This window comes from Halichoeres trimaculatus, unplaced genomic scaffold, assembly GCF_033239565.1.
Source record: "Halichoeres trimaculatus isolate MK-OKI-2021-1 unplaced genomic scaffold, fHalTri1.1 fHalTri1_scaffold_3, whole genome shotgun sequence".
Lineage (NCBI taxonomy): Eukaryota > Metazoa > Chordata > Actinopteri > Labriformes > Labridae > Halichoeres > Halichoeres trimaculatus.
In genome coordinates this window covers 6,571,781-6,599,554 of record NW_027437181.1, presented here as the reverse complement: position 1 = coordinate 6,599,554, position 27,774 = coordinate 6,571,781, and the positions used below count along the sequence as shown (strand labels likewise).

Here is a 27,774-nt window from a genome sequence, read left to right as displayed (position 1 = left end):
TTTAACTGGTGTTGAGTATTTCTCCTCTCTTTCTGTCTTTTCATCCAGGTTTTTTTTTCTTTGCAGGTTGTTGTTTGTGCAGCACGAAGCTGCTGGCTGCTGCTTTCAAAACCTGCCACCAGAAAGTAAATGAACTTTTCAGCGCTGAATAATCGTCCCTCCAACACGCTGCTTTTTAAAGGAGGCGGTTTGAAGGCTGGTTGTTGAAAGTGAGTCATGAAGAGGGACATAGAGGTTTCACATAGAGGAGAAGGAAAGGTAAAATCTGCATCTGTTCACTGTCTTCATAGAGGTTTACCTCACATTGATCCTCTCTGACCCTCTGAGCTCCAAACATGGACCCTCTGGACTGCTGTCGATATTTGTTTTTGGGTTACACGTCTTGGCCTTTCGCTGGATGGGACGAGAAATCAAAATTCAATTATTAATGGAGTTAGAGGGAGAGAGGAGAAAGATGGAGAAAACAGGAGAGTGCTGGTTTAATATCACGACAGCCCCCCCTCCACAATCCAATGAATGTGAAATGAGCGTGGACTCAGTCTGCAGCCTGAAACAGAGCTAACTGTTCCTGTCGGTGTCACAGGAGAAAGAGGTGGAGGCTTCGAGACGGCAGCTGTGTTTGTGTCGTGCATTACGAAGCAGCTTTTAGACGCCCAGATGAAGCTATGTGACCTCTCCTCCTGCTTTTTTTTAATGAGATGCTGTGTTTGTGGGGATAATTACCCCCCAGCCTGGCCTCTGGTCCCTCCAACATGTCTGAGAGCAGAAGGTGGCTTTCTCTGTGTACCTCCGCTGCTTTTATTCCAGCTGCACATGTGGAGACTTTCTAGATGATTTCCTCTGAGGAGAGACCAAACTGCAAATTACAGCCTCATTATCATCAGCAAGTCGCAGGAAACCGCTGCTCTGATGAAAAGTTTAAAATTCACAGAAGCCTCCCCGAGAGAGAGGGAGAGAAACAAAGAGTCACGTGACCTGAAGAGCAGAATTTTAACAAGATTATCAGATTTACTGACAAGCTTGGGGGATTAAACACTCCTTCCATCACTCCCTTCACAGGAGTTAAACAAGCAGTGATTAAACTTTACTCTGGAATTTTATTCTCGGGAAACTACATGACTTCAGCCAGCGGGTGGCGCCAAAGATCGACGTGTTCAGAGCCAAATGTTGGACTTTGTGTCATCCTAATGCTGAGGTCTGTGTGGAGAGGATACAGTGGTGAGGTAGCTCAGCTCTGAGCGTTGTGCTCTTGTTTTGTGGAGACGAGCTGTCAGCATCTCGGCAACGTCGGTTTGTTGTTGTAGTTAAGTTTTGTTTTGTAATTATTTTAAAAGTCACTGGCTGTTTTTAAGTGGTGTACGTTCAAAATTTCCTGTCCTGCTTGAGTTTCTTTCTGTAAAGTGAGGTGTCACTGCTCCAGGATCCGGTAAAAATAGGAGCCTTGTGTATCTGATCCAGAGGGCTCGGACCTGCTGGAGCTGGGATGCAGCCAAAACACACCGGAGCGGACTAAGTATCTAGTATCTACTCTCCCGTCCTCTAAATAAACCCAGAAACAACCTTCAACTGGAGTATTTCCAGTCCGGATGAGGCTTTCAGAATCAGAGGATGTGAAACTGTCATTAAGCGCTCTCGGTTCCTCTTTGTTTCACTCTTTCTCACCACATTAAAAACCTTCAGACCTGATGAGTCGGCTCTTTTTTTCTGTCACTCTCACAGTTTGGACTCATGTGATCCACTGATACCTCGTGCTGCTGTAAACCTGCTCGTCATGCTGACTGTCTGAACTCTGATGCTGAGGATGAGAGCAGACTGGTGGTGTGTGACTGCTTTTCTCTGACCTCTGAAGTAATGAATGAATGAATGACAGGATTAATAGATCATCTGTTTACTTAATATGTGAACTAAACGTCCTCTGACTCTGACGCGTGACGATCAGACCATTAGACTCTATGAAAACTTTCAGAGACTCTGTCCTCTGACCACTTGTTCTAATAAATGTCATAATAAAAATCAACTGAGTGTTCTGTGCTTTGTCACAGTATTAAATGATCTTTGTTTTAACTGTTGCATGTAACCTGTTTTAGAAAGTGAACAAGGACAGGTGTGGAGCTTAAGAAGCTACAAATTGAGACACTGATAGCAAAGTTAAAAGCTAAAGTCAGAGTTTAAACCAAGTGTCAGATTGTAAGGCTAAAATCCTTTTTTTTTTCTTTTTAATTTCAGTTTTAATAATAAAGGACAGGCGTTGAGCTTAAAAGGTAACAACATGAGACACTGATAGCAAAGTTTAAATCTAAAGTTTTAAGCTAAAGTCAGATTTAGATTTTGAGGCTAAAATCAGAGATTCAAGCTAGTTTGAGTTTAGTTTAAAGATAAAGTCTACAGTTTAAGTTTAAGGGGACATTTACACGGAAACTGCCTTTCAGCCGACTGAAGACAGACTTGAAAATGGCCTCCAGAGTGGGATTTTTCTGAAACACGGTCGACACTGTTGCCGTGTAAACGGTAAGCCGGCGTTTTCAGTGAAAATTCTGACGTCATACCCTGCTTCACGAGAGTGCATACAACAGGACAACAGTACCGTTGTTATGACTGTCGCGAGCTACCGTGTTGTGCTTGTGCTGCTCAATCTGCTGAATCTGCTGGCTGTCTTTATACAAAATGAGCATCTGTTGCTCCACTTTATAACTTAGTATTTCCCGACCAAACTCTACTATTGTGAAGATCTCCCAAAAGCTGCTTCTGGACATGACAGTTATAGTGCCAACTACAGGCCTGGCTTGCTTACTACAGCATTTTCAGTCCCTCAGAGTCTCGCGTAAACAATTTTTTTTTTCACTGCATTTTAGCGTTTTCAGATGAAAAGTTGTTTTAACGGGGCATAAAGCTAAATTGAGTGTGTACAGCTAAAGTGTCTGTTTAAAGCTAAAGTTTAAAGCTAAAGTCGGAGTTGTGAAGCTAAAGTCAAAGTTCATAACTTAAGTTTAAAGCTAAAGTCACAGTTTGAGGCTGATGTCAGAGTTGCAGTTTAAGTCAGAGTTAAAATGCTAAGGTTTCAAGCTAAAATCAGAGCGTACTGCTAAATTTAAAACTCAAGGGAGAGTTAGAGGCTGAAGTTTAAAGCTAAAGTCAAAGTTTAACAGAGTTTAAAGCCCTTTGCACCAGACGCGTATTTTTTGGATAAATATCTGAGCAGGATATGAAGCTTTCACACCAGCGGCTTTTATTTTTTGGGACCAAGGTCGATTTTTCCAAAGTTTTGCTTGCGACAAGCACAGATCCAACCAATCAAGTCACAAACCGTAAACATTCAACACTGATTGTGTTTGTGTCCCAGCACCTGGTTCTTTACGACAAAAGATATAGAAACTAAAAAAAACAATTATTACAAAGACATCATTTGGAGGAGAATACCTGCGGAGATTGAATTATTTTGCAATTTTGTGCCATTTATTCGCGTTGCCAGTGGTGTGCAAAGGCCTTAAAGCTTAGGTGTAAAGATAAATTTCAAAGTTACAGTCAGAGTTTAAAACGTGCATATAATCTCAGTTTTAGTTTTTACTTACTGAGGCTTTGAAAAGGGTTTAACCTGACTGTTATGCTCTCTCTGAACACTGTACAAACTTTGCTTATGCATCTTCTCAAGTCTCCAGGTGTGATTGGATTGGATTATAAAGTCTGTTATTAGATCTGATGAAGGTTCCTAAACACAGATTTAGAAGGTACGGATTCAAGGATTTCTACAACAAATGAATACACAGAGGTTGAATCAGCACAGTCAGGTGGAAGATGCTCTCCTGCAGGTGTTTGGTGCTTTATGGGACGTGCACCTCCATCCTCTGGAGGGCAGCAGAGAGAACAGGCTGTTGTGAGGATGCTCTGAACACCAACTATTCTACAATTCTCCTCCTGATGAGCCCCAGGGCTTTCCTGAGCTTTCCTGAGACACCGCTGGGCATCCAGCTCCTGCAGGCTGTGCATCTCCAACAATAAATTTCTTCTGTTATTATTGAGTCATATGCTCCGAGAGTTTACAGTCCATTAATTTAACTGCATGTTGTCTTTTTCTTGTCAACTTTTCCCTGAGTCCCTCCTCACTCTGTTTCCCTGCTGCTCCTGAATATTTCTGCTTCATTGGGGGATTAAGAGTTTCTTTTTCACCTCCTAAGCTGAATAAATGATTTGATCCTCAGGGAAATGACCTGTCACAAAGCTGCAGACTAATCTCACTGGATGGAGTTATTAGCTGGGCCGGTGGCTTCGTGGATCATTTTTGAGGAAGTGTTTTTTCTCTGACTCAGCATAAAAACAGGAGAAGTGATGCCTCGTCATCATCATCATCATCAGATTTTATTTCCACAGCAGCAGATTAATAAACCCATGTGATTGAGCTGAACCATCAGCAGCACTGCATGTGATCCATCCTGTAAGTCCTGACTCAGTCACACATCTACATACATTAACGCAGTCAACAACAGAGGACCTCCTGACCTCCTGCTGCACGCTGCAACTACACGCATCACTGTTTAATAATACTGCGGCTTATTCCTGCTGCTGTTATTATGTATCTTTCATTAGGAGTTACTAAACTGCTTTTGGTGGTTGAACACACAATGAAAATAGAGCTGTGCACTGTATTATAGGAAGAGGGCGCCCCTCTCTGTTTAGTCAGCATCATTACAAGCCACAATCTAATTTTATTTTATAAATTTGATTTTCGTCATCAGAAATGTGATGTTTCAGCATTAACCTTCTCAGGTACCTTTATTTATGCAGCACAGCGTACCACTACCTTTGTTGAACACACTATGCAAGTGTTCTCACTCCTCTTGTGTGATTATAAATGGCTTCACCTGGACACTGTCTCTACAAATGAAAAATAAAGGTGCTCTTCATTTTTTAGAAATGATGGCTCAAAATTAAAGAAAAGAAACTCAGAGCAGGCCCTCAGACATGTTATCTGTTTTGATCTGAGAGAAGGAGAGGCCTTGGTCTTTTGACACATGCAGTGTGCATGCTCGATATGTTTGACATGTAGGTACCATTGATGGGAAGTTCAGCTCTTTTCACACAGCTCTCAAAGAAGAGCCGGCTCTTTCAGCTACAGAATCCTTATTTTGTGCAGTTTTACTATACAAAACCAGGCATTCTTAGCTTTGTTTAACATTTTAGTCCAATTTTTGGCACAAAAAAACAAATTAACAAAATATGCTGCTTCATATTCATGTGTTTTTGTATTCGGCGCACTCTCCTCTTCACCTCTGTCTGCTGTGTCACTCACTGAGTTGAGACCAAAGACTGTATATAAAGTGGACAGCGTGGCTCCACCATTTATCATTGTACAGTTTTGAAGCCAAAATACCCCCGTCACAGGCGCCATCATTGTAGCAGTTTGCAGCCAGAGTCTGCGCAGTAGAGACAATGAGAGATTATGGGAGAATCTGAGTGGAGCTGGGTGCACAAGTAATAATTTTTTTTTTCTTTCAAGAGTCTAATCACTTCTTGACTCTACCTCCCGACATATTTTACAATCCCCGAAAAAAATACTCAAGAACGGCAGCTGTCAATCATCGTTAAAAGTTATGTAAAACCATTTTTAACCTCTTATAACTAATGAAAACGAAATGCTTCAGAAAAAAAGAGGACTTGGATACAAGACAGCCAAATAATATCTTCAAATCACCACAACAATTGGACGTGAGAAACATTTCTACGAGTAGTATTAATTTCTTAAAGTTTGACCACAGCCCATCTGGAATGGCCGGAAAGCCAGAATTTTTAACCTATACTGCAGCCAGCCACCAGGGGGAGCAGTTTTTGTGGAGACCTCACTTCGGGCCTAGCAAACGGACGTCTATTTTTTTACAGTCTATGGTTGGGGAAAGAAGCTTTTAATAACTGAGTGTCCCCCTCTCTGCTATGACATAATGGTGTGTTCCTATATTCTCACTGGCATGGCCTGCATGCTGTCAATCAAAACAAAGTTCTGCTGTGAGCACTGCAGAGCTGAGCGACGAAAGGGAAAAAGTTGGGAGCCAGCTCTCACTTGATGGGAGTCAGCTCTTCTGATTCATTACAAAGCACCAGCACTGCAAACTTTCTTTTAAGCATGACACATCACTTGTAGGCACACCCAAATAATGCCAGTGGCCATTCAGCAATTTGTTACAAATATTAATGGTCTTTGGAACAAGCTGAGCAAAACCTGGACATTTTAATTTTAGGGCATTTTATAGTACCCCCCCTGGACATAACTTTGTGACCCAAACATGTCTGAGCAATAGAGGATATATGGTCACTCTATCTGAATTAAAGGGGACATATCATGCTTGTTTCTCCTTTTCACTATGCCAGACTAGGATGCCTGTAAAGCATTTCTGCCCTAAGTACAAGTCATCTAGTTCCTTCATTGCCCCACAATAGCGTTCTCAATATCCTCATTTTAGGCCATTCTGAAGATCTTGTTGAAACGCTCCGTTTGCAGAACGACCTCCAGTAACCTCGCAATGTCACAGCCCTTTGTGCTCTGATTGGTCAGTTCTATCAGAGGGGCTGAGGGGGTAGAGCCAGGGGGCGGTTTTTGCAGCATGGCAATATTTACAAAGTCGCCATATTGGATGGGGCAGACCAAGCGAGTTTGCTGTTTGCCAAAACTTCACAGTAAGGCATTGATAGCACTAATAAAATGGCAGAGTGTAGGATACGTCCTTTTGTATTGGACCCCGAGTCAGACCCGGACGGTTCTGCAGCTCAGGAGGAAGAAAATCCACCTGGACACAGATCATCTCAGGACGCTTCAGTGTGGTGAGTCAAACCGGTACTGTAACATGTATAGTTTATACGTGGAAATATAGGCAGACTTCACCAATAAACTATTTCTATAACAGGGCTCCATCCTGCTCCTTCACTTTTCTCTGTCTGTTTTATCCATCATGCTGAAAGTGTAGTCTAAAGATCGCCTCTACCGCCAGTTTGTTATTGTTGTTATTACCGCCGTTAATACTCGGCTCTTGGTGGGTGTATCCCTTGGTGGCGGTTGTGTGACTGACTTCACAGAGGAGGAGCTGCTTTATCAGATTACTCCAATTAAAAGAAAGGATCCTCGTGTCGTCATGAAGGTCGAAATCTCGAAGCCAAATGTCAATGACCTATTTTCAGAGGCATCAAATCTCGTTCTAGGATATCAGAAAAAAATACAATATCTCATTTTTTGAAAATTCAGGGGGTGAAAGGTCTTGTTTTCAACTTTATTATTTTATATGTAAGTATTAAATCAGGGATCAGCATGATATGTCCCCTTTAAAGAATTTTTTTCTGCATTGTCAGTCAAATTTTCTGCAAAGGTGTTATGTTAGTTGATGATTCTGACTTTACTCCAGTGGTGTCTGGATGTGAAACATCACCTGAATTTTTTTTTTTTTAAGTGTAATTTCCTAAATGAAAGAAAGCAATCTACCTTTGCCTTCGTACTCTCAGCCCTGAATCATCCACCCTCCCTCTGTGGTTGGTTTGATCCAAAGTCGCTGCATGCGATGGTTTCTAACAGCAGATTACAGCGAATGACTCGCTGGAATGGCGCAAAAAGACGTAGGTGCGTCATTCCTCATCACAGCAGGTTAAAGTGCGCCACTTTTTTTCTTTTTATAGAACACAGTTCAGACCACAGACTGTGTAAAAGTTCGGAAAGTCTCCCTGTTCTACTTTCTCAGCTCGGGTCACGTGCTTGTTTTGGTTGAAATGGAACGACGTGACGTCATGACGCTGCGGCTTCAGCCTCACGTGACGGCAGTCAGCTGATAAAGTCTCTTAAACGGCACAAACCTTCAGCAAGCTGCTCAGTCATTGTTGTGCTCTGGACCTGAAGAGTACAAAATGAGGACCTTATTCCTGGTAGTTTTTGCGGGCTTCGCCCTCATGGGAGACGCCATTATCCGGTGAGTGAAGAAGAAGAAGGAGAAACTTTTTAAATATGTCGTTAATTTTAGTAAAGTGCGCTCTGATTGGTCTGCGAAGAGACGTTGGTTAGCATTGCACAACATTAACTGTGTTAGATAACAGACAATCAAGGGTGTGTGTGCGCATTTAATCACCTGAACCTTCACACAAGTACTAACAAAAGCTTTTTGATCACACTTACCTTCATGTATGTGATCACACAGCACGGAGCTTAACGTGGGCCTGTTTTTATCTTCATTCTGGCGTTACCACGTCGATCCGTGAATCCTATGACAGGCTGATCCTAGCATGTCTACTTGTTTTTGTAGGGAGTCCTCATCCACAGCCAGTGTAACAGTTGGGTGAACTGGAGCTACAACCTTTTTTTTGCCAAAGTTTGCAGCATAGCTCTGTCTTTTATCAGGATCTATGGGGGTCTGCCATAAAAAGTACATAGGAACAACCTGCAGAGCCAAGAACTAAATGACAGGGAAGGACAAAGGGTGGCTGCAAAGAAGCCTGTTTAAAATACAGACAGCCTTTGATTAAACGCTATTTAAATTTTATTTAAATCTAATATTTGTCCTTTGTGGCTGTATGAATCTGATTTATTTATTTATATTTTTACCCTCTACCTATTCTGTTGCACACATGAGTAACTTTTCAGCCATGGTCATTTGGTGTTTTGTGCAGAACTTTTTAGAAGTGGATCTCACTTTACATATATTTTTTATGTTCTTTTTTATTTAAATGACTCAAAGAATGAATTTAACAACTTAATAAAGGCTGTCAAAGAAAAGTAATTTTTATATTTGAATACAAAGTGACCTTTTACACATTTACCCATTCTCTTCATACATTGTTTACTATTTTTCTGCGTCTGGCTCTGAAACCTTGTCCTTCCTCTCTGACACTAACTTTGTCCTCGGCAAAACTGATGAATTATGTTATATTATTCTATGTTGTACTGTTTTTTTATTGTTATTTTTATTGCACAAAGATGTATTTGGTGCATCTGAGAGGTGTCTATTCTCTTTTGTCAGTTTTTGAATAAGAAACAGCTCAGAACTGAAGGATTCTGTTTTAAGGTATTTGAACATAATACCAATGCAGCAAAGTAAAAAAAAAAAAAAAAAAAAAAAAAAAAAAAAATAATAATAATAATAATAATAATAATAATAATAATAATAATAAATGGTAACATAAACTTCAAAATTAAAAATAATGATTTAAGGATTTATGACCAGAAAAGTGTTATTTCAGATTTGTCAGTGTTGAGCTTTGAAAAGTGGTGAGACATCCATGATTTTATTAAATCATCTAAACTGTTTGGATTATTTAAGATGTGTGGAAAATACAACTGTGTATCATCTGCATATGAGTTAAAAAACAGGTAAGCTGGAATTTACTGAGACAACTGAAAAGAATCAGTTGGACATGAATGAAAGGTGGCTGCTCCTTTAAGGAAGACGGAAGTTGAAAACCGAAGAAGGATTGGTCAGATGTGTCAAAAGAAGACAAAACTTTTTTAATTGAGCGCTGTTTGTGAACTACGACTGGCTCTAAAACCAAACTGTGTTTGTTCTGTTTCAACAGTTTGATTTTGTTGTGTCTGCAGCAGGTGTTTGCGTCTCAGCTTCATTATGAATAACTGTATTTTGCAACACTCAGTGCAGATAAGGTTGAAGAATGTGGGTCATATCTTATCAGCTCCGCCTCTAGTCATGTGTGCATTAGTTCATTTGAATCATTCCCTCACAGACCAGACGTATGTGCTGATTCAGGGGTCTGTAACAAGGCTCAAAATAATCTCCTGAGTGACTCTTTCCCTTTTTCCCTCTCCTCCAGAATCCCCTTAAAGAAGTTCCGCTCCATCAGACGCGAGTTGACGGACTCGGGGAGGAGCGTGGAGGAGCTGGTGGCAGACAAACACTCCCTGAAGTACAACTTTGGCTTCCCCTCCAGTGAAGGACCCACTCCAGAAACCCTGAAGAACTACCTGGATGTAAGCATGGCTCTCTTAAATCACTGACCTGTGCACTCTGAGGTCTTTCCTTTCACTAATGCACCTCTGAGAGGCTGAACAAAGGTGCTCTGTGTGCGTTTGACCTGCTCTCAGACAGGATCAAAAATGCTGATTCATCCTACACTCTGTTCTTCAGTCAGAATCACAGCCTCAGACTCAGTCCACCTGCTCACAGAGCTGCCCCGATCAGCTGACAGGGTGTTGTTTTTAGCATTCAGTGCGGCTGAGTGTGTTTCCAGAGCGTGTTGGTACAAGAATAAAACTACAGTAATGTTCTCAGGTTTGGTGTTAGAGAGATTATTGACTCTGTTTGACTTTAACCTGTCAGATTATCAGAGTCCAGTCTTCAGTCAGACTTTAAATCAGTCACAGAGTGAAAACACACAAGTCTGAGTGTCTCAGCTTTGAGATAATGTTAGATAAACATGAAGGATTTCTGCTTTAATATGTAAGCTTTAATGATATAACCTACCACATGACCTAAACATGAGGACAGATCAGCGCCAACAGTTTGCTCCTGAGAGCTCACCTCTCCACGCCCACTGTCACCAAACACCAACAGACCAAAGACAGAGAGGAGTCTGTGGAAAGTTTGGGGTAAAGTGGGGAGGTAGATCATACAGTGTGCAGAATCCACGGTTTCTCTTCCTTTTCAGTTTCAGTTTGTTTGCGGGTATGGTCAAATTAAGCTGTACACCCTACCTCCTCATACTCGGCCTTATTCTTGATGAGAGGAGAGAAGAGGCAGAACAGAGAAAGTGTCTTCAAAGCGACGTTATAAAGAGAACAGGGAAAGCAGATTCAGACCGAGAAGCCCATTTGGGGTGGAGCTCCCCCTGCTGGGGTCAGGCTGTACGCTCTGCCTCCCCATCACCTCTAATGTAACTGTATAAACTCTCATTTTGAATATCAGCATGAGAAATTCTTGAATAGCCTCAAACTAAAGACTGGTTATAGATTTTATATATTTATTCATACATTTTGGATTTGATTGATCTTATGTAGATGCGAACAAGTGAAAGGGTCTATTCCATGTTTTTTCGACCTTATAAGAAAGTAACGCTGTGATCTTTTAGAAGTTTGCTGGAAACATCAAAAATAGATAACATCCAGTTACATGTAAACATGAGATCTCAGTACCCTAGAGGTACCTACTGATTAGAGTCGGTAGGTGGGTTTTAATATAACTCCTCATCTTATGGATTCTGAACAGAGCGTCAGACTAAGCATTATCAGACCACAAACAATAGCCCTGTTCCCACCAAGCAGTTTGGTATAGATCAGTACAGTTTGGTATGAGTTGGATCGGTAAAACCTGATCCTGTTTGTGTTTCCACAGCCACTGTCCTTCTTGGTAGGCGCTGTGTAAAGGCCCATTTACACTCATCACTAATATGATATGTAGCTCTAGTGAAACACAAAGAAGAAATAAAAAGGGTAGAACTTTTTTGAAGAAAATTTTGCAAGTTTTTGAGGAACTTCTGCCTTGTTATTGTCTTTTATGCAAGAGCTAGATTAATAATACTTCCTCCACAGTCGCCATGTTTGTTTTTGAGTTTGTTGTTGTCGTAAACTTTTGACTCTGGGCTGCCTCCTGGTGGATGTATTGGTTAACGACAATGCCAAAGTAAAGTATGCACAGAAGTATGTGAACAGTAGGGATGGGTACCGAATTAGGAACTTTTATAGGTACTGACCAAATTCTGTCAAAAAGTACTGGTTATGAAACAGGATGAGGGCATAGCAGCGTGACACAGTGTACCTTGCTAATATATTCATCGATAAAGAAAAATGCGACACAGCAAACAAAGAGCACTTTGTTTTGTGACACCATTTTCAAAATGAAAGGAAAGTTATCCTCACAAAGTCTACTGGAGATTATTACCTCTGTCACACAGGAAGTGACGGTTCTTTCCACCAATCAATGGACTGCAGTGTTTCTAGCACCACTTTCTGTTCTGGGGTCAGATCGGTATGTCCGGCACCCCAACAGAAGGGTACCAAAAAGTGGGATGGTACAGGTCAGTATCTTGTAGACCTGCCCCAGTTTTAGTCAAAGGAAACGCAACAAATTACGTACCAAACTGAGATTAACTGAACTGAACTCCTTGGTCAAAGGGTAGAACCAAGCTAGGTTAGCTTATTACATGCTTCAAAGGTGGGAAAAACTCAAGACATCTGGAAAAAAATGAGCAGAAATACTGAAGGTGTCAATACATATATAAAAACTAAACCATATGAAGCTGCCAGAGGAGAATAAAAGCACACAGAGTAAACCAGAGAGCAGCTCTGCTCAGAAACAGGAAGTGGTCTGAAGAATCTGACAACATCAGAGGTTTGCTCAGTCAGTCACACGGAGAGGAAGTTTCTTCACATGTATGTAGTCATCAGGTGAAAGGACACAGAGTGATTTTTCTGAAACTCTGTTAGCCCTCTCCATCAGACCAGATCAATGATCCAGATCATCTGACATGAGAGGAAGTCCCTGTGAGGGTTCGATTCAGGCTCAAAGATTTCAGCACACACAGAGTGGAAGATGTGGATTTGATGATTAACTGTAACATAAAGTCCAAAATAGTTTTATCATAAACTGAAAACTTCAGATAGTCACAGCCACCACTGATTTAGAGAAACTGACCCAGGATCAGCAGTCACATCCTTGAACTGAATCCAGCAGGCTGACTGAGACAATAAAGGATTACCCCGCCTAAAACTAAAGCTGAAAGATGTTTGAAAGCAGAGTTCAGCTCAGTTTCTGTGCCCGCTGAGCGTTCCTGTTCTCCGTACAGGGATTATGATAATCTGATTTCCTGAAACATGAGCTCAGCCTCGAGTTATGCGAGTTAATCCAAACAGGCTTTCATGATTACTGTTGTTATTGATTATCACTGAGACGCCCTGTTCTTTCTCAGGCCCAGTATTATGGAGAGATTGGTCTCGGGACGCCTCCCCAACCCTTCACCGTGGTGTTCGACACTGGCTCCTCCAACCTGTGGGTGCCCTCCGTGCACTGCTCCATCATGGACATCGCCTGCTGTGAGTCTGAGGGGTCAATGGGGTCAGCAGACAAACACACCTGTGGTTCAGGGAGTTTAACATCCATGTGTTCTTCTTCTGTCAGTGCTGCACCACAAATACAACTCCGCTAAGTCCAGCTCCTACGTGAAGAACGGCACCGACTTTGCCATCCAGTATGGGACGGGAAGTCTGTCGGGCTACCTGAGCCAGGACACCTGTACGGTAAGACCACTTCATCACTCTGTAGACATGATCTTCAGAGCGACTAAGCAATCTGCGTCTTTCTCATGGAGAAGTTGAAATTACAGCTCTGACACATCCTGGATTCACTAACGGCTGAAACTGACACACAACTGAAGCTAAAACTAATGAAACGGAACAAAAAGTATCAAAGTAGCCCTTTTGTCTTTTTTATTCCCAGTCAAATAGTCTTATTAGGTTAATATGAGACACTCTCACATGACAAGTCCTTACATGACACGCTCTGAAACCTGAAAATAGCAAACAGCTTCAGAAACAGAAAACGCCCTCTGAGATTTATCGTCAGAAACACCAAGACTTTAACAGATGAGCTGAAGATTAAATGAACTGAGGGGGATCTGAAAGGGATCAGAGCCCAAACATCGCTCTGTAAGTCCAGGTTTCAGTAAGGGAAGCTGTGTAAGTCTATGAGGAATTGAATAAAGATATGTTTAAACCCTGTTTGGACTCATTAAAGATCCCATGATGCATCCTCGTCCCCGACTCACCCTTCTATTCTTCATGCTGGCTGCTCTGTGTTTCTGGATCTGCAGAGACTCTGGTCTGGTTAAAGAAATCTCTCATCCTATCCTCCTCTGCAGATCGGAGACCTGGCGGTGGAGAAGCAGCTCTTTGGGGAGGCCATCAAGCAGCCCGGCGTGGCCTTCATCGCTGCTAAGTTCGACGGGATCCTGGGCATGGCGTATCCCCGGATCTCTGTGGATGGGGTCGCTCCGGTTTTCGACAACATCATGAGCCAGAAGAAGGTGGAGAAGAACATCTTCTCCTTCTACCTGAACAGGTACCTGAACTGTTTGCTACTGAAATATTTCACTCCGTGTTGACTGAATCTGAAGGATGTGAAAGTTTTTGATTTCTTCCGATTGAGCTGTGTTTCGTGATGCTCATTTCCTCTCTTCAGGAATCCAGAAACACAGCCTGGTGGCGAGCTGCTGCTGGGAGGAACTGATCCCAAATACTACACCGGAGACTTCTCATACGTCAACATCACCCGCCAGGCCTACTGGCAGATCCACATGGACGGGTTAGTGCTGCACATACACCCAGAAACAGAGCAGAGCGTCTTATGTCGAGGAAGGTTATGATGCTCAACAGGCTCCATCTAGTGGTCACTGTTGGAATTACATGCAAAATATGTGGAGCACCTGTTACCATGTGTGTCCTGCAGAGAAGAAAGAAACTAACACACATTTTAAAGGCCCCATATTCTGCTCCTTTCTGCAGTTTAATATGGATCATTGATGTCTTCATGAAATGGTAGTAACATGTTTAGGTCCAAAAAGCCAATAAATCAAGCACAGCAGCATTGTTTCCAGGCTCTCATAGCCCCTCTGTTCAGAATGCTATGATTTAGTGGGCGTGGCCTTCATATGTAAATGAGCCACCGCTGATACCGCCCCACTCTTCAGCGTCACTGAGAGCGGCGCCATGAGCTCCGAGTGCACAATGTTTAGAAAACAGCGAAGCTCATTTACCGTAACATTACAGGCTAAAACAACAGGCTAACTGCAGCTAAAGTTAGCATCCTGAAGCTAACACAGAGACAGGGGGACACTGAGGAAAAGCTCTTACATCTGCTCCACAGCACACAGCATTTAAAATACTCACATTTCCTGGGTCCCAGGTTTGTTGGAGGATGGTTGGTAATGCGCCTGGATTCAGGACCAGTCTATTCGCTAGCCCTCTGTTGGACTGTCCAAAGTTGGAAAAGCAGTTGGCCGTGAAGTGACTAGCACACACATGCACAGTTTTACTTATGTCGAGGAAGGTTATGATGCTCAACAGGCTCCATCTAGTGGTCACTGTTGGAATTACATGCAAAATATGTGGCGCACCTGTTACCATGTGTGTCCTGCAGAGGAGAAAGAAACTAACACACATTTTAAAGGTCCCAGTACACAATGTTTGGAAAACAGTGAAGCTCATTTACCGTAACATTACAGGCTAAAACAACAGGTTAACCACAGCTAAAGTTAGCATCCTGAAGCTAACACAGAGACAGGGGGGACACTGAGGAAAAGCTCTTACTTCTGCTCCACAGCACACGGTATTTAAATACTCACATTTTACTGAGTGTAGCTGGCACATTTCCTTGATAAATCAACTCTAGACACTTAGTCTTGTCTTCTTCTGTGATGGGAAGCTTGTGCATGGAACTATGTGGCTGTTTACAGCCAAAAACAGAGCAGTGATGGCAGGGAGAGGAGTGGGTGGGGAGGGGAGGGGGTTTGGGAGTGTCTGTTTTGGTGGACCAATCAAGTCAGACTTGCTATTGTTTGGTCAAAAAAGGGAATCACTGAGGTTGGCGAATCCCGGATATTCCAAACAGCTTGTTTTAGGTCAGGATTTTACATTCACAAGTTCTACTAAGTACAGGTTTTGTCATTAAATATCACATTTTGTGGGCTGGGAGGAAAGCCAAAGACCCACAAATTTCACTAAAAGACTTAATAAAGGGATTTTTGCGTAATATGGGACCTTTAACTTCAACTTGTGTGTTGGTGTGTGTGTGTGACAGGATGTCTGTGGGCTCTCAGCTGAATCTGTGTTCGGGCGGCTGTGAGGCCATTGTGGACACGGGGACGTCTCTGATCACCGGCCCCTCAGCCGAGGTCAGGAACCTGCAGAAAGCCATTGGAGCCACACCCCTCATCCAGGGAGAGGTCAGACACACACTCCTTCACACTCTCACACACTCTTGTCCTGTTTGTTTCTGTGTTTCTGACCTGTGTGTGTGTGTGTGTGTGTTTCAGTACATGGTGAGCTGTGATAAAGTCCCCACTCTGCCCGTCATCTCCTTCAACATCGGGGGAAAGCCGTACGCTCTGACTGGGGAGCAGTACATCCTGAAGGTGAGGCTGAGTGTGTGTTTATTGTCAGCCAACAGGGAGCGACAGAGAGCCAGCTTCTGCAGGAACAAACCAGCTCTGTGACGAAGAGATGTGTCACTGCAAACTGAACAAGAGAGGCTTTGTGTTGGCGTGAGCGATGAAGAGGAGGAGGACACACTCTGACCTCCTAATGTTTTATTATCTGCGTATTAAAACCAAACGATGAGGTCAGAAAGAAGTACTTGTTCAGTTTCTTTAACCAAAAATAACGTTGACATAAAAAAAACTGAGCTAGCAGATTTTTCTGACCTCACTGGAAGATGTTTTTACTCTTTTTTGTTTTTTAATATCCTGAAAGCCTAAAGACCTGCTCAGATTTCACCTCTTGCAGTCTGTATCTGACTGTTGCTCCTCTCTCTCTCTCGTCCAGGTGACCCAGGCAGGTAAGACCATGTGTCTGAGCGGCTTCATGGGTCTGGACATCCCCGCCCCCGCCGGGCCCCTGTGGATTCTGGGAGACGTCTTCATCGGCCAGTACTACACGGTGTTTGACCGAGAGAACGACAGGGTGGGCTTTGCCAAGTCCAAATAAGGCCGTTGCTGCAGAGCCAGCGGAGAAACTGAGCTGCACGTTTTCTGTTGCTTTGCAATCAAACCGTCTTTAGCAATAGAGTGTGTGTAGAGCCGTCATGCACTGACCTGAAGAGAGAGTGTGTGTGTGAGTATCTGCAGACTGAGGGAAATGGGGAGGTGTGGTGTGTGAGGTGAGCGGTATAACCGTCTTAACACCTTCATGATCTCGTCTTTTAATCAGGGATTCCTTTTAAACTCTTTTAGTTTGGTTTTAGGAGGAAAATGTTGGACTGCTGATGTGATGTACTATGAGATTGGCTAATAAAAACTTTTAAAGGAGTCTGTGTTCACTGAGCTTTAATGTTTCACAGCTTTAAAATCGAAAGGAGCAGGGGACACAGCCAGTTTGAAGCTCCTCTGTAAACTGCGATAAAACGGTAACCTTATCAAGTGTTTTTGTCTTATTTTAAGTAAAATTGTCTTGTGATACTTGATCTTCGCCACATTCAACCGATCAGTCCAGAAAAATGTCTTGATTCAAGTTATTTAAAGACAAAAATGAGGTCTGAGTTGCTTGGAACAAGTAAAAAAAAATCTGCCAATGGAACAAGAAAAATTTGCCAGAAAATTTGCTTAAAACTAGAATAATGTCTTAATACAAGTAACTTTTCACTTGTTCCATTGGCTGATTTTATTTTTATTTGTTATAAGCAATTCAGACCTCATTCTGTCTTTAAATAACTTGAAACAAGACATTTTTTTCTGGACTGGTCAGATAAATGTTGCTCATATTGAGTCTAAAAAGACATTTTATACTGAAAATAAGACACTTGTTAATAAGAATTTGTGAACATTTGACTTTTACTGAAATTTTTGTATTTAAATACAATGTATGAACTTTAAATCTGATGAGAATATGTCTTATGTCTTAAAACTAGTCAATTTATCTGTCCATGCAACAAGATAATTCTACCCAAGGAGTAGTAGAGGAAGAAAATGCTCATTTCTAGATGAAAATACTTGAAAACAAACTTCCTGGAAAAAAAGTTAGTGGAATATACTGAATATAAGTGAAAAAATCTTTGTAGGGCTGTGAGGACTTTCTATGTGATCTTGAAAAAGTCTCCCTTCTAGATATATGCCTGATCGTAATCCACACTTTAAAATGAGATTATCAGCACTAATATAGGTTATTCCTAAATGCTACTTGCTAACAACACATTGACTGATAAAGTTGAGAAGTGAGAAGAGAGGCTTGAGTTTTTCTCTGCTGAAAACAATTTCTGTGCTTAATTCGGTGGTGATGGTGAACACTGGAGCCTAACTGTCAGACAGAAAAAGGACAGAAGACCAGAAGAAAGATCAACAGAGTGATATAGCATGAGCTAAAAGCTAAAACACGGGGGCTAAGCTGTTAGTGCTAATGTTGATTCCAACCCACAGTCAGCAGTTATTCTGCAGTGGTCTGTTCAAACTTGAGTCTATCATTAAAATGAAGAGTGAGGTTACGTTAGCTCTGATTGGTTAGATGACCAGGGTTCTCTAACATAACACATGACATTGCAAAAAACTGAAATCTTATCAAGTGTTTTTGTCTAATTTTCAGGAGAATTTTTTAGACTAAATGAGCCACATTCACCTGACTGGTCCAGAGAAATGTCTTGTTTCAAGTCATTTAAAGAGAAAAATTAGGCCTGACTTGCTTGTAACAAGTAAAAAAAAATCTGCCCATAGAACAGGAGGTAAGTTACTTGTATTAAGACACTATTCTAGTTTCAAGCAAATTTTCTTGTAATTTTTTCTTGTTCCATTGGCAGATTTTTTTTTTACTTGTTCCAAGCAACTCAGACCTCATTTTTGTCTTTAAACAGCTTGAAACAAGACATTTTTTCTGGACTGATCAGCTGAATGTGGTTCATATCCAGTCAAGTTTTACCTTAAACAAGATAAAAACATTTGATGACATTTCAGTTTTTTTGCAGTGCACAGACACCTCTCGGAGGACCGAGCTGCCAGTAGTGCTAAATATAGCTGGCTACTAAACAACGGTACAAACTGACAAAGTTTGCTTGTTATCACATTTCAAACAACAGCGCGACATAAGTGGTGAGTAATAACTTACTACGTTGCTTCGAATCTTGTAGGAAGTTGTCTTAAACAAAGAAAAGTAGAGTTAAGATCTCCATTCATTTCCAAAACAAACACTCAATGACTTGTTAGGAGTCACGTCTTTATGTCTGTGTGCACAAGACTCCCAGCCAGTAGGGGGCCACTGCAGTCCTATTAAAATAGATAACTCTCACTGTCCCCCTTATTTGAAACAAAATATAAAGATTTCTGACTAATTAAGACAAAAATACACATATTCAGGCTCAATTTAGGAATTAAACGTAACTCCAGAGAGAAAAATAATTAGAATAAAGTTTTAAAAGACAGTTAAAAACCTAACATGTCTGAATGTAAGACGTCACAGCTTCCTGTGTGTGACTTCATCCAAGACACTATTCATCAGGACTTTAAAGGGACATTTCAACAACATAACCAACCCTCTAAACTTTATTTCCTCTAAAACTTCACAGAAAACACTTCTATATGTACAAAAAGTTGACTTGAACTCATCCACAGACTCGTATGTAAAGGTTATTTCACATTAAACTCAGCTGGTTAGTGTTCAGTAGAAAAGGTTTTAGTGCAGCTGGAACGGACAGAGAGAGAACAGGGATTGGTGATAAATCAGGCTGTAAGGTAACCAGACAGAGGGGTTCATTTCAAGTTAGCTTTAAATAACTTCTACCTGCTCCGCCTCTCAAACTAAAACTGGCTTTGACCTCCTGAAAATACATCCTGTGTGCAGGAACAGCGTGAAGGTATAGAGAAGAAGAAGCAAAAGCCCACTGGAATATTCAGAGATGATATCAAACGTCAGATGAGCGGCAGAATGACGGCTGCAAAGCTGATCTCCATTGTTTTGTCTTTGCTCTGTGTGTCGGTGAGTGCCGTGCTTCACAGGAAGTGAGTTTAAAGTCTGTTTGTGGTGTTTTATTTTGAAATTGTGCAGATGTTATGTGCCTGACTTCCTGTCCAGGTCGATCTTTTCCGTCCAGCAAGCTTCGCTTAGTGTGACACAGAAACAGATCTGCTCCATTATGACTTCCTGTGGATCTTAAGAATTAAACACATCCAAAGAAAGCCCCGCCTCTGCTGAGGCAAACAGCCAATCAGTGGTGAGGATATGTTGTAGGCTCCGCCCCCACTGCAGGGCTTGTCTGACACCCTTGGGAGATGTTTTTATGATTAATTCAGTGAGTAAAAGTTTAACTAACTCAAAGTAAGAAGATGAGAGCATCTGCAGGAGAACCCTCTAACCCCAGGGTTGGACCTCTGACCTTTGACCTCTGTTGTAATCTGAGAGACGTTATGATCTCAGTCTCTCTCAGAGGTGGGGCCTTCAGGTCTGGGTCCTCAAATCTGTCCCGGAGGTTTATGAAGTGGAGTCAGAAGTGGTGTCGTGTCCTTCTGTCCCTCCTGCAACCCGTCCTCCCTGAAAACTCACAGTTTGACCTTTGACCCTCATGTCAGCCCTCCTGCTGCTTGCCCCCTCTCTCTGTCTCTGAGGTCTCTGGGTCTCCCTGTTCCTGCTCCTCACCGGGCTCTGTGTCCTGGTCCCCGGGCTCTCTGACCGGGGCTGCTGGGTCTCTGACGACCCCCTCCATCTCCACCTCCCCCTCCAGCTGCTCCTCCGTCTCCTCCTCCACGCGGCCGATGGAGTCAGGGATGATCTCCACCTCGATGTCAGAGGAGTCTTCACTCTCTTTGAACCACACGGTCTTCTGTCCCTCCCTCCTCCGCTGTTTGTTGAGGACAGACCTGTTAGCGTGGTCATCCCCGTCCCCACGGCCCCTCCTGGACGCCCTCGCTGATGGGCTTCCTGCAGGGACGTGGTTGTCATAGACGCCACAGGAGGAGCAGTGGCGGCTCCGTCGCTCCAGCGGGATGACGCGTCCTCGGGGTGTAGGGAAGGTGCTCCTACGGGGGATGACATTGTTGAGGCGTCTTGCACCCCCGCGGCTGGCGTCCCCTTCGGTGGTAAAGCCGTCGTTGGTGTACTGCAGAGAGTCTCTGTGACCGGAGCGTGGTGTCTCAGACTTAAAACATGGGCCCAGACACTGCAGGACAATACAGAGGGTCAGAAACAGAGGGTCAGAAACAGAGGGTCAGAGACAAAGGGGCAAAAACAGAGGGTCAAAGATGGCATCAAAAACAGAGGGTCAGAAACAGAGCATCGAAGAGTCGGGGTCAGAGACGTAGGGTCTGAAACAGCATCAAGACAGAGGGTCAAAGACAGAGGGTCAAAGACAAAAGGTCAAAGACAGGGGGTCAGAGAAAGAGGGTCTAAGACATAGGGAACAGTCAGAAAACTGTCAGAAACAGAGTAAAAACAAAGCCTTGGAAACAGAAGGTCAAAGACAGAGGATTTGAAAAAGAATCAAAAATAGAGGTTCAAAGACAGAGGGTCATAAACAGAGGGTCAGAGATAGGGTCAAAGACAGTGGGTTGGAGACAGAGTGTCAGAGACAGAGGGCTAGAGACAAAGGGGCAAAAACAGAGGGTCAGAAACAGAGGGTAAGGGACAGCGTGTCTGATATAGAGGGTCGGAGACAAAATGTTAAAAAGGTGGGTCAGAGATAGAGTGTCAGAGGGAGGATCAGAGACAGAGGGTCAAAGAAAGCATCAAAATCAGAAGGTCAAAGGGGGCATCAGAAACAAAGGGTCAAAGACAGAGGGTCAGAGACAGAGGGTCAGAGAAAGATGACCAGAATACTTGTTGGAGACAGAGGGTTAGAAACAGAGGGTCAAAGAAAGCTTCAAAAACAGAGGGTCAGAGACATCATCAAAAACAGAGGATCAGAGACAAAGTTTCAGGGATAGAGGGTCAGAATCCTTGTCGGAGACAGAGGGTTAGAAACAGAGGGTCAAAGAAAGCTTCAAAAACAGAGGGTCAGAAACATAGGGTCAGAGAAATAGAGTCAGAGACAGAGAGTCAGAAACATAGGGTCAGAGACAGAGTTTCAGGGATAGAGGGTCAGAATCCTTGTCTAAGACAGAGGGTTACAAACTGAGGGTCAGAAACATAGGGTCAGAAACATAGGGTCAGAAACATAGGGTCAGAGACATAGGGTCAGAGACAGATGGTCAGGGGCAGCATCGGAAACAGAGGGTCAAAAATAGACGGTCAGTGCAGGGGGTCAGAAACAGGAAAAAGTGATAAACATTGAACAGGAAGAGACACAGACCTCACAGATCTTGTCCACGCCAGCGTTTCCCTTAAACAGGCGGGAAATCAGGAAGCCAATCACAATGAGGCAGAGGACGAGCAGAGCTGCCATGATCAGGCCGAGGAGAGCCATGTCGCCGGGCCGGTATCCGATGTTGGAGTCAGAAGGAATGGCCACAGCTGGAGGAGGACAGGTGAGAAGCTTCAATCACAACTGAAGTAATGAAAGATGAGGAACATTAAAAAACAAATCAACAGGGACGCCTTTGAGAGGTTGGACTGGAGGACAAAAATTTGATCATCATGATAAATTCATGACGACCTGACCCCGTGTGACAGAGACTTCAGGTGTGATTCTCACCAGGTATGACCTGCACAGAGAGAGCTGCTGTCCCAAACTCTCCTGTGGTCGAGTCTACGGCTCGGAGCTGCAGTCAGAGAAAGAAGGTCAGGGAGAAAAGTCAGGAAACACATCGCTAAGCTGTATTTTAAACGTCATCTACCTGCAGAGCGAAGGACTCCGTCTTCACCACTCGCTTCAGGATCACAAACCCGTCTGAGGTCACGTTGACGTAGCTGCTGTACTGAACCTCATACTTCATGTCAGGGTTCAAACCCTGAGACACGCAAACACGTAAAAGCAGAAAAACAGAGTCAGGACAGATGTTTGCTTGCTCCAGAGTCTTTGCTGCTGCTCTCCCTGCCTGGGCCCACCTCACGCTGAAGCATCCCAGGTACATGTTAAGAATGGCAGGGAGCTCACAGAGCAGAGTGTACTGCATGAAAACCAAACTATCACAGCCGTAAATAAAGATTCTCACCCCAGCAAAGTCCTCGTCTCGCGCTCGGACCCTGAAGGGTCTATTGGTGCTCCGGTCTCTGAGGATCATGCTCTCAGGGACCGAGTTACTGTAGATGAATCCTTCATATCGCTCCTTCTCAAAGCGAGGAGGGTTCCTGCTCTTCTTCATCACCTCAATGGTCACCTGCGTCACTGCAAACTGGTCTCTGTTGGTTACCTGAGACGCCTAAAGGAGCAGATTCACAAGATTTGAGTCTAGGGGACAAACTTTTAGAGCCTTTCTTTAGATTAAGACCAGCTTCGCTTTTATGTTTCTGTCTCACAGACTAGATGGGCTGAATTTACCAGAACTGTGAGAACTATCGGCCCGACGATGTCAGCAGCTTTAGTCATGGTGATGTTTCCCGTTTCCTCGTCAATCTGGAAAATAGCTCCTTCATTTCCTGAAGACAAAGAGAAACACAGTCAGCCAATCACAGCTCATTAAGACATTCTTCAATCCACAGAGTGGATGCATCTGTAATCTGTATCTTTAAGAAACTTCAAACTACTCAAACTCAGTATTCTGAAACTCTGTTATACTAAAAAAAATCCTGATTCTATTTTTAAAATGATTAATTTGACCTTTTAAGGGGAGACACCAATCTGTGATGTCACAGATTGTGTAAATCTCATGTTGATCTCGCTGAACTCTTAAGGGACTTTTTGAACAAAATCTGCCAGCCTTTGGTGATCAGACATTTTACCTTCAGGTTTGCATTTTGAATATGAAAAAAACAACTTTCCTTTTTTTAATGTCTGCTCTTGAGCTCTAATGCTTTAATAAGACTTCTCAAATAAGAAACAGTTTAAACCTCTGAGGATCCTGTAGCTGATCTGCTCACTCCGGTTCTTGTCTCCGTCTCTAGCAAACACCGGTCCTGGCTCCAGAATCAACGGCCCCTCCTGTGGACCCAAACCAGTGTTAGGACTTACAGACGTCTTTCTTGTTCGGAGTGAAATACCATGAGACCAAGGCCATCTCCACACATAACTGGGTATTTTCAAAAATGAATATCCCTCCCTCGTTTTTAAAAAGAATTATTTTGTCTACATGCAGCAGGCAAATCCACCAAGAAGTGAGGCTTTGGGCAAGCCAAACCCATATTTGGCAGAGTTTTCCAGATGTAAAACCAGTGCCAGCCAATCAGAACAAGCCCTCATCATTCAGCTGTGACGAGAACCGAAAACTCTGTTTACCGGCGTCCACACGAAACCATGAAACAAGAGTTATCAGAAAATAACATTTTTTTGGAAACGTAAAGCTGTGTTTTTATTCGGATAACAGGCGTAAACGTATAGAAATATAAGCAGTTTCCCAAATACCCGGCTGTGGACATGGCCCTAAGTTTAGAGAGAAAGCCTCTGAACATGAGGTCCAGTCAGGACTCACCTCTTTCTCGGTCAGGTTGACCCGACCTTTGTAACCCGTGCTTACGCACAGTTTGGCGATACCCAGAGTCGCCCTCAGACATGGCTGAAACCACGGCGGTCGGTTGTCCACGTCCTTCACTAGCACCGTGATGGACGCCACCGAGGTGAAGAAAGGCTGGTCCGAGGCCGAGCCGTTAAACGTGTCCTGAACATGGAGCACAAGTCAGGGGTCAGAGGTCAGAGTGAGCTGCAGGTATGTACTGCTTTTATAGGCTGCTCTTGTACCTGTACGTGCAGAACCAGAGAGATCTTCTGAACCACGTCGTAGTCCAGGATGCTCTTCACCAGAATCTTTGGAGAGTTGATGTTCTCCAGTCGGAAATACTTATCCTGCTCAAAAAAGAAAAGATACACAGGGGTTTAGATTGAATATCTGCATAAAACACCAACAAGTGACACCAAGTTTACATCCTATCTCAAAGTTAAAGCGTGTGGGGTTCAGCCTCCTGCTCTGGAATCAAACAGCCATGGTTTGCTAAGGTAAGAGTCCCTTTAATCCTCAGCCCCCTGTCAGTCACACCCCCTGCTGGGCTGAGGAGGAAGTGCCCCCTGGTCCTGGTCTCAGTCCCTCAGCTCTGATCTCACCGTAGCAGACTCCAGGCGGTAGTAAAGCGGCTCTGAATCCACGTCTGTGGCTTCGATCAGTCCCACACTGGAGTTCACGGCAGTCAGCTGAGGAAGAGGAGTTCAGAGTTTAAATCCTCTGAAACCTGTAAGATGAGACTTAAAGAGCTCTTCATCACCTCCGCTCACCTCGTTGACCTCCAGGACAAAGTGACTCTGAGCAAAGTTTGGAGGATTATCGTTCACATTCTCAACCAGGACCTCCACGGACTCATTCACCTGAGGAGAGACCAAACCAGAGACTGAGCTCAACACATCTTCATCACTATCATCATCTTCTTCACTATTATCATAATCATAATTATCATTATCATCATCATCATCATCATTATCATTTTCATTATCATCATCAACATCATTGCCAACACTATCATCATATTCACTATCACTATCTCCACTATCATCATCTTCATCAGCATCATCAGCATCATCATCATCATCTTCATCATCATCTTCATTGTAAAGGTGTGTGTAAAAGTGTTTAAAGATGTGTGTAAAGACATGTTTAAAAGTTTCTGTAAAGGTGTGTTTAAATAGGTGTATAAAGATATGTAAAGGTGTGTGTGAAGGTGTAAAAAGGCATTTTTAAAGGTTTGCATAACGGTGTGTGTAAGGTTTGCTTAAGTTTGTGTGTGAAAGTGTGTTTTAAGGTGTCTGTAAAGGTGTGTTTGAAGGTGTGTGTAAATAAGTGATTAAATAAGTGTGTAAAAGTGTGTGAGTGTGTGTATGGTTTTTTTTGAAATTGTGTTTAAAGGAGTGTTTGAGGGTGTTTTAAAGGGGTTTGTTAAAACTGTGATTAAATATGTGTGTAAAAGAGTGTGAAGGTGTGTGTGTGTGTGTAAACATGGGTTTAAAGGAGTGTGTAAATGTATATATTTAAAGGTGTGTGTAGAGGTGAGTGTAAAAGTGTGTGTGTTGATGTGTGTGTGAAGGTCTGTGTTTTAAGGTTTGTGTATAAGTGCATGTAAAGGAGAGTGTGAAAGTGTGTTTAAAAGTGTGTATAAGTTTGTGTGGAGGTGTGTTTTCAGGAGAGTGTAAATGTGTGTATGAAACTGTGTTTTAAGGTGTGTCTAAAGATGTTTTAAAAGGTGTGTTTGAAGGTGTGTGTGTGTGTGTGTGTGTAAAGGCATGTAAAGGTGTGTGTGAAGGTGTGTGTGTCTCACTCACAGAGCTGAATCCGTCTCTGCTGCACTCCACCCAGACCACCAGAGCTGCACTGGACAGAGTCTGACACAAACACACAGCAACATGTTACATTCACACACACACTTCACAAGTTACACCTCACAATTGGAGATTGGAGTGTGTGTGTGTGTGTCTGTGTGTTCACCTCGTAGTCCAGTCCTTTCTTTACCATCAGAGCGTTTCCTCTCAGGTAGAACAGGTCCTCGGGGTTCACCGACACGGTCAGAGTCACGTCACTGATCGAGCTGATCTTCACCACCTGGACATCCGCCGTGTTGTTCTCAGGAACCGAGACCGGACCTGGAGGGACCGTGCACACTGAGAGCGGAGACGAAGAGAGGATGAAGACAGTTTTTCCACAGAGGACATTTCAGATTCTGCTGAGTCTTCAGGAGCTGGCTGGACTTCCTTAAACTCTGCGACTACCACCCAGAATCAAACGTGTTAGCTTAGCTTAGCATAATGAATGAGAGCAGTAGGAAACTGTTAGCGTGTCTCAGTCTGACACATCAACATCACACCTTTACACAGATCCTGTGGCTTCATCCTGAGCCTTAGAGTCCTTGAATCTTTACCGTTCATCAGACATGAATGCATGGATGTGAGATTCTGTTTTCAGTCCTGTTATTAAGCTCATTTCATCGACTTTAAGCTGATTTAACTTTCTCAAAATGTACTTTCTCTGTGTGTTTAAAGCTGTGCTGCAGAGCCTGAAGTCTCAAAGTTCTAGGATCAACTTTTTAATCTTTATTCCTGTAAAACTTTAAAAGAGACCTCGTCTAAACTCAGTCCTCAGACACTGTCTGAAGGTAAATATCAAGTTTTAACATCCTCTTTATTATGCGCCGCTCTCATTGATGCATACAAAATAATCCTAAATAGTCTGACTCAGACCTGATTTGAGTCTCGGAAACCAGCAGCTGAGGGTCAGGAATCTGAATGGCCCCAAATGTGATCAGAGAGTCCCTCAATGGTTCAGGGAAGACAGAAAAATCACTGAATGATGTTTTAATTTCTGCCTCTGTCTCATTGATTCTGCACAGCTCCTCAAATCTCCAGATTAACTCATCAGAGAAGTTAATCCCTGATTTTAATCAGTATCACGTGAATGCTGGAAAACAACAACAGACATCCTCTTCCTCCTCCTCCTCCTGCATTCACACTGACTCACACACTCACACAGACTCACACACACACACACATTCACCTCCTCACAAGTCTCGGTGTACTCACGTCTCTCAGCCCGACAAAGTGAGCACACACACAGGAAGCAGAGGAAGCAGCCAAGCAGGACATGGACAGGTTTGGTCCTCAGATCAGGGTCCATGTCGGGGTCTCGGAGCAGACTCAGATGAAGTGTGTGAGGAGGATGAGGAGCGCTGGTACCAGCTGGTACTCGCTCACATAAAGAGCTGTCTGTGCTGCGGCAGAGTGGGAGTCGACTACAGGCCCCATGTTTGTGACTTCATCGGAGTCGCTGGAGGAGCCGCTGCCAGCAGAGGACTCCAGCCTCCCACTGAAATACCTGCATCTGCTTAGACCAGCAGCACCAGGGCATCATGGGAGGAGCTCTGCAGAGGAATGTTGACAGCTGGAAAAACTTTCTCACAGGATGAATTTTTCAGAACAAATGGGCACATCTCATCGTCCCCGCAGGTCTCAGTCCACCTGCCCAGGTCCTAATCACCTGATCACCTGACAGTAAGTCGAGCGAAGAGGAGTCGATGCAGAGTTACCAACAGGTGACAGGAAGTCCTGCTGACTGACA

General features: G+C 43.2%; 2 protein-coding genes and 1 long non-coding RNA gene across 3 annotated transcripts in view; 1 reads left to right on the top strand and 2 right to left on the bottom strand.

The window, feature by feature from the left end:
* LOC141787499 (uncharacterized) overlaps window positions 1-7,717 on the bottom strand; it is a 50,862-nt gene extending 43,145 nt beyond the window's left edge. Inside the window, exons 1-2 of the long non-coding RNA XR_012598077.1 lie at window positions 7,460-7,717; window positions 299-393 (exon numbers count right to left, since the gene is read on the bottom strand). This is a non-coding gene — a long non-coding RNA (uncharacterized LOC141787499). The remainder of the gene's footprint in view (window positions 1-298; window positions 394-7,459) is intronic.
* Window positions 7,718-7,783: 66 nt separating this feature from the next.
* Window positions 7,784-16,986, top strand: ctsd (cathepsin D). The gene is made up of 9 exons (XM_074665952.1): window positions 7,784-7,937; window positions 9,787-9,943; window positions 12,877-13,000; window positions 13,086-13,204; window positions 13,825-14,024; window positions 14,145-14,267; window positions 15,762-15,906; window positions 15,997-16,095; window positions 16,505-16,986. The coding sequence occupies exons 1-9, from the start codon at window positions 7,876-7,878 to the stop codon at window positions 16,664-16,666; spliced, it is 1,191 nt and encodes a 396-aa protein (XP_074522053.1). The 5' UTR covers window positions 7,784-7,875; the 3' UTR covers window positions 16,667-16,986.
* A 2,174-nt stretch (window positions 16,987-19,160) lies between these two features.
* Window positions 19,161-27,394, bottom strand: cdhr5a (cadherin-related family member 5a). Its single transcript, XM_074665644.1, has 14 exons — window positions 27,240-27,394; window positions 26,152-26,324; window positions 25,989-26,048; window positions 24,951-25,040; window positions 24,783-24,869; window positions 24,423-24,527; window positions 24,157-24,342; window positions 23,579-23,669; window positions 23,070-23,167; window positions 22,744-22,950; window positions 22,426-22,539; window positions 22,284-22,350; window positions 21,942-22,102; window positions 19,161-20,813 (listed from the first exon to the last, which is right to left on the bottom strand). The coding sequence occupies exons 1-14, from the start codon at window positions 27,331-27,333 to the stop codon at window positions 20,223-20,225; spliced, it is 2,124 nt and encodes a 707-aa protein (XP_074521745.1). The 5' UTR covers window positions 27,334-27,394; the 3' UTR covers window positions 19,161-20,222.
* Between the last annotated feature and the right edge of the window lie 380 nt (window positions 27,395-27,774).

Bases quoted from the DNA above. Each gene is read 5' to 3' on its own strand.
- ctsd (XM_074665952.1), top strand. From the start codon at position 7,876: ATGAGGACCTTATTCCTGGTAGTTTTTGCGGGCTTCGCCCTCATGGGA. The intron at 9,944-12,876 runs GTAAGCATGGCT...GTTCTTTCTCAG, and splicing joins CCCTGAAGAACTACCTGGAT to GCCCAGTATTATGGAGAGAT. The intron at 14,268-15,761 runs GTTAGTGCTGCA...TGTGTGTGACAG, and splicing joins TGGCAGATCCACATGGACGG to GATGTCTGTGGGCTCTCAGC.
- cdhr5a (XM_074665644.1), bottom strand. From the start codon at position 27,333: ATGGACCCTGATCTGAGGACCAAACCTGTCCATGTCCTGCTTGGCTGC. The intron at 26,049-26,151 runs GTGAACACACAG...TGTTTGTGTCAG, and splicing joins AGAAAGGACTGGACTACGAG to ACTCTGTCCAGTGCAGCTCT. The intron at 24,528-24,782 runs GTGAGATCAGAG...TTTTTTGAGCAG, and splicing joins ACCGCCTGGAGTCTGCTACG to GATAAGTATTTCCGACTGGA.